This window comes from Ornithodoros turicata, chromosome 8 (genome assembly GCF_037126465.1).
Source record: "Ornithodoros turicata isolate Travis chromosome 8, ASM3712646v1, whole genome shotgun sequence".
NCBI lineage: Eukaryota > Metazoa > Arthropoda > Arachnida > Ixodida > Argasidae > Ornithodoros > Ornithodoros turicata.
Genome location: NC_088208.1, coordinates 3,251,786 through 3,268,319, shown reverse-complemented (window position 1 = coordinate 3,268,319; position 16,534 = coordinate 3,251,786). Strand labels below are relative to the sequence as shown.

The window sequence follows — 16,534 nt, the reverse complement described above, 5'->3', positions numbered from 1 at the left end:
TTTCATGTGTGTGAAATTCTTCTACTATGTTTTTGAGTGAATTAAGTTTGTCTTTCCCCATCCGTGCAGCTTTGTACATCAGTGCCAATATATACAAATATAGCTTTATTTTTGTGACATTTACCCAAACCTATAAATTTCAACATCAGAAATATTTTACTAACACAGCATTGACTAGAGGGCACATGCCACAAGGTAGCATGCCGCTTAGCACCCACCTTATCGTAGTTACTTACATTTGTTTGATCCCATCTGCCATGTTTTGTTCAATCGTCCGAGAAAAGGTAACTGAAAGAAGCAATGCAAGTTGCTAAGAAAATAATTGCATTTCATATAAAAGTTCACACACATATAGGAGCACCTTGTATTTTCCTCAAGATAATACAAGCACTCAGATATTTTCACTCTGGGAATATGCCAAGCAGATGCTGCACCATCCCATGAACAGCTCCACTCGGGAAGGCTCTGTTGCGATGGGGATGCATTCACCTGCAGCTGGAGATCCTATAGGTTTTCTGACACATTTGAACCTGTATTATGCGTGTGCTACATAAAGATAAAGAGGGCGCTACTTCTGTTGTTTCTGTAACATTGTTAATGAAAATTTGTCGCCCTCACAGGCTCCCACAACAACATACGGAACAATATTCTAAATGGGTTCAGCGACTTGAGGAAGTGAATGTGAAATCCTACACTGACTGTAAACACGACCTCATGTGCTCCACTCATTTTCAGCAATGCTCCTTTTATGGTGGACCCATTTGAGCTGTACTGAAGCCTGGTGCATGCCCTAGCGTTCCAGCACCAGGTCAACAAAGTATGCATGTTCAGGTGACGAAGCTTACACTGTTTCATTCCGAGCGCTCGGAAACTGTTAGGTCGGCGACTGAGCTGGATCACGTGACCATTACCACCTGAACATGATTGCTAGGAATCTAGCAGTTTTAGGCACTTGGATCACGCTAGGGGCATCGCGGTCGCCAGTCTTCAAGTTCTGTCGTCTGCTAAACCACGTAATTTCAACTTGCGGGCCAATGAGGGCACTCGCCACCGTTGCAGTACGGATGTGACGACACCGGATACAGTTGAGCAGTCTGCTGCTCGATAGTGCTGAGACCGGGCAAAAAAAAGTGCTAGCTAGCAAATTCCGAGTGCTCGCAAAGCGCCACGCGAACATGTGAGTTTGCTTCATTTTGACCAAGCGAACATGGCTGCTTGAGATCTGGCAAAAAAACGTTGCTGCGAAATGACCACCCGAATTCGCCATTAACACCTCCAAAGCGACTTCTGGTGCACGTTCCCGGGTGCAGCCTGCGCACCCCTTCAGATGGGGTCCCATAGCCTCGATTTGAGCAGCAGAGCTGCAGCGACACGAGCGGTCTCATAGCTCTGGGCGAGAGCAGCGGCGCTGCCGAGCTGCAGAAATTTCCTGCTGCTCCCGTATCCGAATTTTTGGTTGCTGTGCTGTCCTGTTGCTCTGCAGCCTGAGCAGCCGGTCTCGCAAGCCAATCAGGAGGTTGGTTGGTATTGTTTTCGTTCGACGGTGTTTAGGGTTAGCAGGGCGGAGAGTGACGGTAGGTTTGTGTCTGGTTGTTCTGTGATCTGTTTCTGAGGACTTGAACATGCTTGTGGTAGTTTGGAGAGTGTTGAATCATCAGGGTTGCGTTAAGTGCGCTTTCAGGACATAACTCAGTTCATAAAGTTCAATAAAGTGTTCGACCGAACCTCCGTGATACATCTAGCGGTTTTAGGCACTTGGATCACGCTAGGGGCATCGCGGTCGCCCGTCTTCGAGTTCTGTCATCTGCTAGACCACACAACTACTATACATATGTTGTGTACCAGAGTTGTAGCTAACATATTCATTTGTTTTCTGAAAAGTACTTCAAAACCTGTGACCTGGTAACGTATACAAGCAAATTACGTTCACGTCCATGCTGTGTGAGAACCATACCGACCACATTTCTTGTGAGGGTGCAATGACCACCGAAATATTTATGAAATGACCACCCGAATTCACCATAAGAGAACACGGCGAAAATTTGCACTCAGTCCTTCCAAATGCTACAAGATGGTGCGGTGATGTTGATGGTTGAGAGCGTATGCTACCGCCCGATACCAAGGGAAAGCCGCTATCGATCCATTCAGCTAGGTGGCGCAAGCTACTGCCCGATCCAAAGGGAAAAGCCACAGCCACCGTATCTATCCATCCGGCGCGCCTGTCGTTTGCGGCTCCGCGCGAAGTACGAAAATATGGTTGCGTCTACCATGGATGAAGGAAATACAAGGGGCGGCTCTTTGCGCCAGGCCAGTGCCGTGTATGCCAAAGGGAGTCTGGCCATTAGGAGGAGCCTAAAAAAGACTCAACCTGTCAATCAAATTGAGCGTTTTTCATTGGCTGCTGTTTTCTATGCGGGCCGCCATGACACCAAAATTTTCCCGAAAATGGCGGCGTAGCTGGGAACGCCGAAGCGAGGATTTCATTACCAATTTTTTTCACAAATTACGTCAAATTTATTACCTAAGTGTAGCCCCTGTTGCAATTATCTTGCAAATCACATTTAAATTACGCTCCAGCGTCAATGTTTGCCTGAAAATAACATGCTTCGCCATCCTTGTTAGGCGTAGTAACGACAGCAATCACAAGCAAACAGCGAGAAAAACGCCACGGATTGCTAAAAATTTGCATTTTATGACATAGTTTTATTCATGTACACACCTTTGTCCATTCTTGATTTCATCATAACATGTTTTATAGCTAAAATACGTACAATACAGGCAGTCTGTTCTAACTAGCGGATCTACTGGCCAATCAGTTCTGCTAGCACGCACTTCTGCTTCTGCTACTTCTGCTTCTGCTACTTATGCCTACTGCTACTTATGCAGTCTTCCCGACGAGCCTCTCTCCATGCAGTCCAGATGGCGCCGTGAAAAGTGGATGCCAAATCCATTATGGTGCTTGGTCGTCAGGGAATATCCTATTCAATCCAATCCAGTTTCCCGAAAATGTCGGCACCCATTGAATACAGATAATTTATAGCTTGGATAGCCTGGGATTAATGGCGAACTGTATTTTGCCTCGTGATTGGCCAGAGAGCTCAAAAAGTGGGCGGAGCTCCAGGTATAGGCAGGTCCCATTAACGGTGAGACTCCCTTTGGTATACACAGCACTGCGCCAGGCCAGAGCCGTATATTAAAAGGGAGTCTGGCCATTAATGGGTCATGCCTATACCTGAAGCTCCGCCCACTTTTTCAGCTTTCCGACCAATTAAGTCTTGAAATATGGGGCGCTATCAATCAGCCTATCCTCACTATTTGCCCCCTTATCCAACATGGGCAGCGCCATTTTGGGTGGCAAGTGGATTGGATGGGATTGAAATGGATACCTCTCGCAATCTGCAAAATTGGGGGATTTTTGGTGCCAATTTGATGAGCGCCACCTAGGGAGCGTAAGGCACGTCGGGAATTGTCGTCTGCTTCCGTCGTTGTACCGCTGCCGGCAGAACCACCTGCTGGGACACACTCTGTTGTCGGTATGATCTTTAATCAAATCTACATGAATAGTTGGAATATAAGAGGCAAGAATGTTTATATCCATGAAATCCAGCAATTAAATATAAGATTGTACAGCACAGCGCCGTTTTTGTTATGAGTTCGTTGTGATCGCCGTGTTCACTAGGCCTAACACCGGCGACAAAACGTATTATTTTCGGTTAGATATCGATGGATGAGCATCAGTTGAAACTGATTTCCAAGAAACGTATATGAGGATGTACATTTGCAGCATAAAATCAGAGTAGTCTGTGAAAATTTTTTGTCACGAAATCCCCGCTTCACTGTGTTTGTTTTCGTTGCCATTTTGGGTGGCAGTGAGGTGTCATGGCGACCCCCTTGATAAAAAGCAAACCAATCAGTGGAGCGAAACTATGATTGACAGGTCGAGCCTCTTTTTGTGACTCCTCCCAATGGCCAGACTCCCTTTTAATATACGGCTCTGCGCCAGGCTAGCGTAGCCACCCTCTAGCGGTGGTTCGAGTCAAAATCGCTATTGCTTCCTGTCCACCACGTGATTGTCGCCAGTGATGGGAAGAGAGACAAGAAACTTACCTAGAGACAAGACGTCCAAGTTGCATCAACCAGAACTGGTTGGCAATTCCACCCAAGGCAAATATCACCTGCAAACAAAACGGGATGTCACAGTTTCTGCAACAGGGTAATATGTAGATTTACAGGCAGAAAATACTATTATGACGAACACAAACGAGTAAGCAGAAAAACGGCACTCGATAGTGATGTGGCAACTTTTACAAAGGCCTATTGGCGTGGCAGAGTGCATACACGCTTGCTGGATGATCCAGGCTTACAAGGAACTGGGATCACGTGACGCCTACATCCACGTGGGATTCGTACGTAAAGGCTGGACTACTGTCTCCAGTTGCAGCAGCGAAATGAGCTATTTGCGAGCCAATGGAGCCTAATTGCGTAAGAAACGCCGTGTACATACGCTGCCTCAGCTTCCAGGGTCAAATTTCTGACGTCTTTCATTCTCGTAGTTTTCTGTCATTGGTTCAAATATTTCGCGAAACTTTACATTCGCGGAAAAAAAAGGGGCGTTCGCAAATTTTCCGAAAAATAGATCCTCGCAAAAATTACTACTTATACAGTATCTTATCTACAGTATCTTATCTGGCTGGGCGAGAGTCCTCAGAGATGGGAACGTGATGTATGACACCTCCAATCGTGCACAGGTTTACTGGCACCTCTGTTCTAACTCAGCATTTTTCGGTCGACAACTTTTCAAAATCATGTACCAGTCTGGTCACCTCTTCAACATAGATCCGGACGTTGGCCATCTGTCTAGTGTCCTCAACTTCATTGGCGCTCAACTGAAACTTTCCCCATGAGGGCCAGAAATGACGGGAGTTCAGGGCACAAGGACACTTTGTTGTGTCACTTTGCTGTTCCTCCTCTGTGAATTTCGTTGCCTTTACTGCGTCTCTAAGCTGGTAAGTTGCTGCACCGTGGCGTGCAAGCTCTTCTTCCATCCTTGCGATGCCAGCACATGTCAATTCAGTTTGGCATCCTGCACAAAGAAAATAACGTGAGATGGGAGTCTTAGTTATTAGATACATGTAGTAGTTATTAAATATCTTCTGGCATATACTTTGCACTGGATTTCTTTGTTGGTTTTAGTGTAATGTAAATGTGGTGAAATAAATATACAAAAATATACTGCTCGTGTTAGACAAATAATTTTACTGCAAAAAGCCAAAGTTAAAGTGATAAGGCATTGGGATCAAGGCAGGTCATGTTCTGCTTTTATGGCCTGGTCTCACCAGCGTACCTGTGAGATGCCTTTTTGTATGCCAGTTTGACCGGACCAAGTCCAAAGCTGGAAAAAGACAGGGGAACAGCTTGTGAACACTTCTTGTGAACACTTTGCCAGTGCCTTCTTTGTCACACTACTGATTTATTAAAGTGTATGTCGCAACATTATTTTCAGTAAAGGGTGGCAAATGGCTGAGCCACCCTTGCATTTTCTACCATAATTTTATTTCTTCAATGGCTAGTGAGACTCCATGGTTTTGCATTTTCATTCTGCCAATAGTATAAGTTATAATTCCAGAAAGCACGCCCATTTTACCCTATGAGGGAACGCTCCTCTAACCATGAATTACATGTTATCTTGCACACCCTTGTGATATTTGTATAGGGAAAACAAGAAAAAAAAAGCACAAATGTCCCTGCAAGCAAGACATGAACCTTGGCAATATTGGCAGATGCCAAGATCAGCACGGCAGCACACACACGTACACTGTGGCTGTCACTTCAAGGATCCTGAAAATATGGTTGCTTCAGTCAATGTCCAATGTTAGTGAAATACAATGATCACAGTGCAGATGCTCAGGGGCATATACACCTTTGTACTTGGCATGTAATCAGAAAGGGCATCAGCATGAAAAGGGTCTGACATTCCTTGGTTAATGCCACTAACTTAGTCTGAAATGACAAATGTCGTAGGATAATTACTAATTGTATAGTGGAAAGAATTTAGTACCTGGTGAGGCCGGAGTGGATGACACTCGGTGTTGCATCCGTGGCAGTTGTGCCGACTGATGCTGCTTGTGAGCCTTTTGTAGCAGCTTCCACCAGTGGTAGCACCTCTGCTGCCATAGCCTAAGTGCAGGCAAGGTGCCCAATCAGGGCTGCATTCGTCCAATAGTTGCGATGAAGATCCTGCAAATTGTTCAGTTACTTATTTAGTTGTGACGTATGTATATGGCGGTAGTCGAAGGGGAGCGGAGGGACAGTCAGTGCAAAGATGCAAGACATGCTGAAACTGCTCGAGGTGCAAACTGCGGATGATTATTCTTGTATGGGGCAAAGGAGCATTTATTGCAACCCACACAGAGCGTTCAACAAAACAGAATGGGGCACCATTATGATGATGATCGTCAACCTGAATCACTGAACCCAGGGGTTCTCCCAGTATCCACAATGTCCTCCTAAGACAGCCCCCAAAATGCATAAAACAGTAAAATGAATAAATATATGACTAGACTTTATTTTGTAAGCTATAGTTCTACAATGGGAACAGATAACAAGTACGTATGTGGCAATTGTGGGCGCTATGCTGAAAACCACTAGTAGTCAATGGTAGCCAGGGAACGCTGAAAGGAGTGACAAGCATCTGCATTGTGCCCGGTACTCTGTGAACTTACTCAAACACTGGGTTCTATGGGACCTATTACTGTTATGCCCTGTCACGACTCCCTACATTCTTTGCCCTGTCTTGGATTGTATGATCCGAATTGTCAGTGACTGTATCAAATTATTGAGACTCGAATACTGAGCATTGGGTGCAGTGGGTTCTAATAATTACTAGAGGTCGTCTACAGTATCCTAATGTGGCTCTACGTAGCTTTGATTGCTCATCCAGCAGGCACAGCCGCCCTGTTTGAGCGCTCGCAAACACGTTTGAAAATGGATCAATATCGTTCATCGCTCAGTAAACGGATTCAACATCATGGGAACCAATCCATAAGCACTGGCCAATGGATGTCGCCGTGACGTTTCATTTCTGATGTTTTCTGAGGTCCAATGATGTGAAACACATGAAGCACCTCACTTAATCCCACAAAGGAACTCATAAGTTTCGGGTCCTTGGTAGCGGCACCCCTGGTGGGCCTCTTTGCAACAAGGGTCCAGCACTGAAGTGTGCAGACATGCCAGATGAAGTAAGCTTGTTACCCTGTGTCTGGGATGTTTTCAAATTGAGAAGTGGCACTACACATGCTGGGTCTAAAAATTTCAGGACCAAAATTTCGCTCCCCCAGTTCGAGCAAACCGAAACTTTATACGATCTGGCTTAAACGTCAACCAAGACGAGTTTGCCTGAAAACACCTGCACCCCAAAGAAGTAACATACTGCAACAAATACTTCGCAAGTACTCTTGTTGTGGCGAAGATAAGATTTCATTACACATTGTGCATGTTAGAGGTTCGTTTGGCATGTGCCTTAAAGTCGCAGCCGCAGCTTAAAGTTTTGCTGTGGGAAATGTTCTGCTACAGTGCAGTCAGTTTGACCCTTCAAAGAAACAACAAATAAATTAATGATAATGAATAGGGAAATTCGCCACGTACGGTGCGGCCCCCAAGGCATAATGGGGCAGGATGAGATATGTCCTCATGATGAGGTTATGAACGATGCTAAATAGGATAGTCAGTGGACTCAGTAACACATCAGAACGGTAGGCAAAACCACAGCACACACACACACACACAGGTATGCAGGCAGATCATAGGGTAGAGATGAGACCAGTGTCCCGGAGAAAAATCTTGAGATACTCAAGAGCTTGGCGGTGGTCGATCTGGTTAGACCAAGGGCCAAGAATGGTTGCCAATGTGAATGGTGCGGCCGTGATCGACTGTAGGCGCCACTGTAGAGCTGCTCTTTGGGAAGTGTAAATATGGCAGTCGAGAAGCACATGCTTGGTACCTGGCAAAAGAGCACAGCGAGAGCAGAGCATGGAGTCGGAGCAGCCGATCAGATGCTTGAAATGGGGGGTGAATGCAACCCCAAGACGAAGCCTGTGTATCAGTGACGCGGAATGGCGAGGCACACGAGAAGGCATGGTGAAACCAAAGACCAAAGTCCACTTCACGCATCAGGACTCTTGATGGAACGTCCCTTGCGCATGTGCGAGAGGCCTCACCACATCATTTAGGAAGATTCGCGTGTCACCTTTGGGGAGGGAATCCGCACGCTTGATCGGGATTGATACGCAGCTGCTGCAGCCTCGTCAGCCTCTTCATTGCCACGGATGCCGCAGTGTGCAGGAACCCACTGGAAGTAGATAGAGTGTCCGCTGATCTCAAGATGGCTTAGTTCCTCCAGTATGTCCACCACCACAGGTGCAAGTGATCCACGAATACCCATGTTCGCTATACACTGGAGAGCTGCCTTGGAGTCGCAGTATGTCACCCCGCTGCTGATAGCAGCGGATGGAATGTGCTTGGGGAAGACCAAAATGGCATGCAACTCTGCAGACGCGGATGAGGTGCGGTGCGACAGATGGTATGCGTGGCAAGACAACATAGTTGGAATTGTAAAGGCATCAGTGGAGCAGTGTAAGTTGGTGGACCCATCTGTGAACACTGCAGTGTGCGAAAGGTAACGGCACTGCATCGTGTCTAGCGCAAGTTGTTTCAGCATGGGTGCTGCAACGTGATCCCTCTTGCTCTTGAGCCCAGGAATGGCAGTAGAGATCAAGGGTATCGAAATGACCCACGGAGAGGACCTGAGGACGACTGATCTTCCAACAAAAGTCGGTAGCAAGGGCTTTACAGCAGCGAGAAATGTTGTTCTGCCTCCGCTTTTTGAGCTTCCAAACCAAGTGGTGACGACGGTGTTCCGCAACGAGGCGTACATAATGGCGCACAGTTTCTCTGAGACGTAAGACCTCTACTGGTAGCTCGCTGGCCTCTACCACCACAATGCGCGTTTCAGCGGCGCAGGGTACACCGAGGCAAATCCTCAAGCTCCTGGCCAACCTACACCGGAGCCTTTGTTCAGAAGTCCTTGAGATGCCGTGTAAGACCGGGGGTCTGTAGAGAATGGTTCCCTGAACCAATGCCCCATGAATCGATAGGAGCGCTTCCTGATCAATACCCCATGCAGCGCCAGCGAAGTGAGAAATGACATTGGTCCAGCGTTGAACTTTTGCTTCCAGGTACCTGATATGGGCGCTCCACAAGAGATTGGCATCCAAGATAACACCCAAGAGTTTGTGGCACTTCACTTGGCTGAGTGTATTACAGCCGAGCAAAAGAGGAAAGGTGCTCATGCGTTTCCACGTGAACGGGAGCACGACTGTCTTCTCAGCCGAGATGTCCATGCCAGCCTTGGTGAAGTAATGTTGAACAGCATCCAACGAGCTTTGAAGACGGCGTTGAATCGCTGGCCTTGATTTACCGGTGGTCCAAACGCACACATCGCGCTTCATTGGCGCTCAACTGAGGCTTTTCCCCATGAGGGCCAGAAATGACGGGAGTTCAGGGTACAAGGACACTTTGTTGTGTCACTTTGCTGTTCCTCCTCTGTGAATTTCGTTGCCTTTACTGCGTCTCTAAGCTGGTAAGTTGCTGCACCGTGGGGTGAAAGCTCTTCCTCCATCCTTGCGATGCCAGCACATGTCAATTCCGTTGGGCATCCTGCACTAATGAAGAAGAAAATAACATGACATGGGAATCTTAGTTATTAAAACGAAAAATTTGCTCCCCTCTTCGGTACACCAGTTCCCTCTTTTTTTTTCTCTCTGTCCTAGTTATTAGATAGTAGTTATCAAATATCTTCTGGCATGTACTTTCCACTGGCTTTCTTTGTTGTCTCTAGTGTAATGTAAATGTGGTGAAATAAATATACAAAACTATACTGCTCGTGTTAGACAAACCATTTTACTGCAAAAAGCCAAAGTTAAAGTGACAAGGCATCGGGATCGAGGCAGGTCACGTTCTGCTTTTATGGCCTGGTCTCATCGGCATACCCGTGAGACGCCTTTTTGTATGCCGGTTTGACCAGACCAAGTCCAAAGCTGGAAAAAGACAGGGGAACAGCTTGTGAACACTTTGCCAGTGCCTTCTTTGTCACAATACTGATTTATTAAAGTGTATGTCGCAACATTATTTTCAGTAAAGGGTGGCAAATTGCTGAGCCACCCTTGCCATAATTTTCTTTCTTCAATGGCTAGTGAGACTCCACTGTTTCGCATTTTCATTCTGCCAATAGTACGTTATAATTCCAGAAAGCACGCCCATTTTACCCTATGAGGGAACGCTCCTCTAACCATGAATTGCATGTTATCTCATACACCCTTGCGATATTTGTGTAGGAAAAACAAGAAAACAAGCACAAATGTCCCCGCAAGCAGGATGTGAACATTGGAAATATTGGCAGTCAAAATTACGGAAGTGTTATAACCAGCACACACACGTACACTGTGGTTGTCATTTCAAGGATACTGAAAATACGGTCACTTTAGTCAACGTCCCATGCTAGGGACACACGATGACCACAATGCAGGGTGGTTCCACGTGAGTTCAGGCAGGTTGGTCCCGATGACATCTCTGATTTTTTTATACGCAATATATGTTGAAGCCTAGCTTCCGGAAAACATTCCAGGACAAAAATAAATTGAATTATTTGGGGATTTTGCATTAAAAATAATTACGTGAAATGACAATTTTGCGCAGTGGTATGTTAATCAACTTTTGGATGTTGTATCTCTGGGGCCATGAGGCGCAGGGGGAAAATATTTTTGTTACAGATTATATATAGGTTGCTGTTAGTTGGCCGCTTATATACTTTCTATGGTCGCAGCTATGACAGACAATTTCCTAAAAATTCTCAAAGTTACTCCATCTGCAGATTCTCCTGCTTTTTAGACGGCTCGGTGCTCGTCTCTCTGTTACCGATACATAGTGAATGTGGTATCATAATGTTTGTCATTACAACCTTATTGTACTGGTGTCAAGAATGTAACAAGTTGTTTGACGACAAAGCTCTCAAGGGCGAATTTAGGGTTGCCACCAGGCTGGTATCGTATCGGAACAGCAGGTTATTTGCTCGCTCTGCCGGTTGCCTGTAGGAAGGTGATACCGGCAGCCTTTTGCCGGTATTTGTGGTTCAAGTCCTTTCATAGGGGCTTTTGCGAGGTTTTGGCTTCAACATTTCACCACAGCTTGAATAAATCTGGTGCACAGATCCAACTCTGCAGTCACCAGTCGTTTTCTTGGTTATTCATTATTATTACTACTACTACACGCAGTAACGTATAACGCCGTTACGCGTTAGTTATTAAAAATGTAATTACGTTACCGGCAACGCACTACTTTGTAACATGTTACTCCCTACCTATGGTCACAGGTCACCCAGGGAGATAAAAAAAAAAGCAAAGCAAAATGATTCTCTGCCGAGGTCCAACGATTGGCCCAATGCTAGAGGTCATGTGAGTTTCTCCCGACTATACTACACGTCCTTCCCCCCTGGAGATCCCTCCGAAACGTCGATCATTCGTATTTTGTAACTTTTTAAATCTAAGAGCTAATTATTTCTGTAAACTAATTCATTAGACTACTAACGGTTTTACTTCCATGTAACTTCCGGATCCGGCTCACTTATTCATTATTTTATATTAACTTGCGGCCTTCACACACTTTCTCTTTCCATTATAGGGAAACCGTAGAAGTGCAGTAAAGTAATATTTTATTTTCCCATTGTACCACGTATGATACAACTGTTTACAACGATTTACAACCATTACAACTATTACAACTATTTACAACTGTCCTATTCTGTTGCAAACACAAATTTCAGAAACAAAATACAAAAGTAACAAAGATGGTTATGAGCATCAACTGTTCACTGTATGCACATTAAAAACAAGACTTGTAAGAAAACAAGTAAAAACAAGACCACTTGTAGCTGGTCCTCAAACCTGAAGAAGTGCAGCATACTGCACAAAAGTCTTGTTTTTAATGTGTATATAGTAAATTGTTGATGCTGTTAACCGTCTGTTATTTTTTATTCTACATCACCGGAAACTTGTACAATGTTTTTCTCCACGTTCTACAAAAACAAAATACAAGGTAGATTTAGCCAGGTAGTGAAGGCGAAAAAAAATCTGACCCGGCAACACTTTCATCTTCGTGACTCGAGCGATCCAGGGTGAAACCGGCCCGGCCGCCTGGCCAAACCAAGGTTTAGTCATGGCAAGACCGGCCATGATAGCATAAGTGCTAGAGAATCAGCTGTGCACCAACGATTGCCTGTTTTTCTTTCTTTCTTTCTTTTTTTTTCAACAGACTTATTATGACCACTCATTGAAGAAATACAAACGGCTAATCACTACGTGTAGGTCTACGTGAGGAATGGACATTCAGTGAAACCTGTGTTAACTCCATGTATTTCGAACTGATATGCGTCATTAAACCTGATATGATTTATTTTTCTCTGTTCTTGTCTGGTATTGCTGCCCAGGGTGATTAGTATGGTTCGGTCAGAAAAAGGGGGAAGGAATACAACGCAAACGAAGTACGCGAATGCAAACCCGCCATGGCTAATTATGCGCTTCTTATTATTCATGCTGCTGGCGTCATATCTGCCATCATTTATTTACAATAGTCGTCCGCACAACGGATAGATGGCGCTGACAGTCTCTATCATGGCGTCATCAGAAGACGCAGGGACCTATGGGAGTTTTGCTACCTGTCTATGCATACCCCTCTATATACTTCAATGCCTGCCCAGTCGAAGCGGAACCCACGCGAACCGGCCGTCCACTTCAGTGGCGCCACATATGCGGGGTATGATGATCATATCACTCTGTTTACTGGCGCGTGATGTTTCCGTTTCGTGTGTGACTGCAGCGTCGTCTGCAAGCCAGCTTGTTCTGTCTGTCTGGTGTCAACCTATACCCTCATCTGCTTGCAAGCCATTCACTATAGATATAAACTGGGAAATTTCTATGCTCTTCATTTACTTTGAGGCATCAAGTCAAACATCACGAGCCAGCAAGCGCAGCGATATGATCATCACAACCCCCAGGCATGTGGCGCCGCCACCGCATAGTGCGCCGAACGGCCGTTCCGCCTCGACTGGGCAGACATTGAAGTGTATAGGAGGCTATGGTCTACGTATACCTTGACAAATACCCAGTGTACCACTCCTGAATACTTTCTGGAATATGAGACAACTGATATTTAGAGGCTGGAACAACATAGAAAGGACAAATCACTGATCTCTATAGTATAGGCTGAATCGCGCATCGGGTGCTCCACACCGTGGTCACCGGACGCCATATTGGTGGGCCCACCGCATCCTGTCGCTTGCACTTAGTTCAAGCGGCGCTGCCCGTGTTTTTTAAAAATTTCCTTTAAATTAAAGGGCATGCCATGCCGGTTTGTTGCAGCTTTGAGTACACTTCACGCAGACAGAGAAAGAAGGAAGGATAATTTTTCATAGGTAAGCTCTTTATTTTGAAGCAAAATCTGTTTAATCGTATCGCCTGTATCTCACAACACAGACTTCTTTGCATTGCTACTTCGCTGGTGCCTCTGCGTGCTAAGAAAGTATGTGTGACTGCTGCAACAAATCTCAAGACCATGTATTTTCTATAAACAATGCGCTTGTGCTTGCAGGTTCCCCTCACAGTCGCTCAGCTGTGCCGAAGAACCGGATGCAGAACCTACGCCAATATGCCAATTTGTTCCACTGTTCTTTTAATCTGTGAGGTACGGTGGAAGTAAATAAACTGCTGCGTTAACCTCGTATGTGCGGTTGCTCCTACAGTGTGTGTGATAAGCCATGCATATGCGCATGCTCTTCGTGCACAGCGCTTCCAATTTCTGTAATGAAATACGCTGACAGCTGAACAACTGCAAAGTACTCGTGACAATAACGTTATTTTAAGATGAGGAATGGGGAATTTCATTGCCAGGGTCTGTACTCCACCTCATTGCTGGTGGTGATGTGGTGAATAAAATAACGAGCCCCCTCAGAATAAGGATGGAGGCCTTGTTGCAGCACACAGACACATTGGTGGAACATAATACGATAATGGAAAAAGGCAAACGAGAACCGTAGAACACCAAACCACATAACGAACGAGAACCGCGGAACACCACACGAAAACAAACACGGAAGTACCTTACAATAACAATACAATGTGAAACCTTTCTGAGTAAAAATAATTAATATTATATGTTGACATTCACCAAATTCACCTTCAAGCGTATGCGCCCTGTTCACGACAGCTACGACCCCCTAGTCGGAATTCAGGCAGCGGAGAAGAAAAAGAAGGCAATTACCATTAAAAACTAGAGGAACACGTTTGGAATACATCAGCACACTGATTCCTAAGAAAGATGCGTGCTAATCAGCAATGAAGAGCTTTTAAAGCGCAATAAATACTCCAAATCAAATCGCTTCCCATTGTTTCCTATGGGAGCAGCCGGCGCCAGTGGGCCCTCCAACATGGCGGCCGGTTGCCGCACCTCTCTCCCACGAGCAGGCCCCCACAGCTCCCCCTCTTCGCGGCTCTAAAAAAATGTTTGCACGTCATAAACACGTGGTATTACTCCGTCAGGCATCGTAGTTGATACCCATTGGCCGAAGGACATTGCGCGCTCCGCTACTGGTTGGCAACGTTTCAAAAGAGCATTCTTTCGCGGGCTGCCTGTCCGGCGGGCAGTTACGAGAAGGGAAGGGAGGGAAGTGGCAGCGGCGTCTCGCGTCTCGACGATGTCAGTTGACACCACGGTATGATGGCATTGTTCAAAGAGAAGTCCCAGATTTGTTTGTTTGTCAGAGTGACTCAGCGCGTGTTGTGATGTTTCCCCGACACAAGTATCCTACGTACGAACATTCTCTCGAGTTCAGACCTGGAATTGAGTGCTGAGCTGACGCCTGAGGAACACTTGTGAGCGCCGTCGCATTTTCAAATTCAGTCACAACGGAGACAGGATTCGGTGTCCGTGCGACAAGTATTGCCCGCTTCGTTGAAACCTTCGCACTGCAACCAACGAAAGGAGATGCTCACCGTGCACTCGTGTGAGCGTCGCTCACTTCTGGGACTAGAGTGTGTGTGTGTGTGTGTGTTTCGAGTTCGAATCAACGAGCGCAACAATTTGGACTCTGTAGGCACGGTGAATATTTGTGTCAAACTATTGAATCAGTACGATGTTTCAAATAAATGTGTATTTTGTCAAAAATTTGCCTAGTTGTTCTGGAATACGGAATAACAAGCGTCGGGCATGAAAACCAGTAAAAGTGAAAGCCGATGGTAGCCAGTACCGGGCCGAAAGGCGGGCCAAACTGAGAGACTCCTGATTGGCCGAAAGGTAGGCATCATAGTTCATTTTCATTGGTTGCATGTCCAATGTTGCCTGAATTATCTCAAACTATGGGCTCTATGGGGAGCTGTGGGAGCCCCCTCTCCTATGCGCGTACTTCCCAGATGGCGCCTTTGAGCCACGGCCGCTCAGTGGTAGTCCGTCGTCCGTCCCATAGGCGCAGTTCAAACATGGCTGCCAGCAGCAATCGTGAGGCGACAAGTGAAAGATGAAAGTCACTGAAAATGTTAGCCAGCTGTAGGACTCGAACACAAAACAGCCTCAGTACATCAGTTCTTTCATGTGCGACAAGTGAGTTGTTCCGTTGAACTGTTCGTTTTCGAACGACACATACCTAGCCGACAGTTTTGTGGACGTGCTGCAAAAACGGCAGGTGAGTGAAAGTTCCAAGTACTTTCTTGGGTACTTATTTCTGGGGTACTTTCAATGTACAACAAGAGGATGTAGGGGTGTAGTTCCGTATCGGGAGCACTCGTTTTTAAAAATTAGTGAAAGGTGAAAAAATTCGGAACCCGCGAAAGGGACAGAGGAGGGACGACAAGACACGTTCTCGAACACAGCAAAGAGATTGTCACGAGGGGAAATTGTGTAAGTGTGCCGTCGGTTGCTCCCTCGCCACCAATTCGGAAATTGTTGGGTACGTAGGTGTTGCTGTTATTAAAGGGTTTGCTGTGTTCGAGAACGTGTCGTGTCTATAGCGAAACGCACCGCCTCCAAAATATTGTCGCCACCGTCGGGCGTACTCGGAAGGTCTTTGATTGGCTGCGCAATATATGTATAAATATTTGGATGCTCATTGCTCTATAAAACTGGCGTTAGTTTCCTTCGCGCTGATTGGGCGAGAGTCATTTGACTGAGTTTGACTGGCATTTGACTGACTTCCGCTCAACGGAAGCAGTCGAACGGAGGAGAAAGAAAAAGACACTCTCATCTCATACAAAGAAGCAGAAGACATAGGACCGGACAGCCAGCCCCCGCGAGGGAGGCTGACCTTCCGTAACCCATAACAAGAAGAAGACGACAGAGGAGACATCGCGTCTGTCCGGCCTAGGGTTGCCACCTTTCGTAGTGAAAAATACCGGTGAGGGAGAGGAGGTGAATAGAGAGAAAGAGGAAAGGCTCG

The 16,534-nt window shown here is 46.0% G+C and overlaps 1 protein-coding gene across 1 annotated transcript; it reads right to left on the bottom strand.

Annotated features, from left to right (window-relative positions):
• Positions 1-233: 233 nt before the first annotated feature.
• On the bottom strand, positions 234-6,234 carry LOC135365844 (uncharacterized). The gene is made up of 4 exons (XM_064598539.1): positions 6,059-6,234; positions 4,824-5,083; positions 4,108-4,175; positions 234-288 (listed from the first exon to the last, which is right to left on the bottom strand). The coding sequence occupies exons 1-4, from the start codon at positions 6,093-6,095 to the stop codon at positions 267-269; spliced, it is 387 nt and encodes a 128-aa protein (XP_064454609.1). The 5' UTR covers positions 6,096-6,234; the 3' UTR covers positions 234-266.
• Positions 6,235-16,534: the final 10,300 nt, after the last annotated feature.

Coding starts and splice junctions, on each gene's coding strand:
- LOC135365844 (XM_064598539.1), bottom strand. CDS start 6,095: ATGCAACACCGAGTGTCATCCACTCCGGCCTCACCAG. Junction 5,084..6,058: donor ATCCACTCCGGCCTCACCAG/GTACTAAATTCT, acceptor TTCTTTGTGCAG/GATGCCAAACTGAATTGACA. Junction 4,176..4,823: donor TCCGGATCTATGTTGAAGAG/GTGACCAGACTG, acceptor TTTTGTTTGCAG/GTGATATTTGCCTTGGGTGG.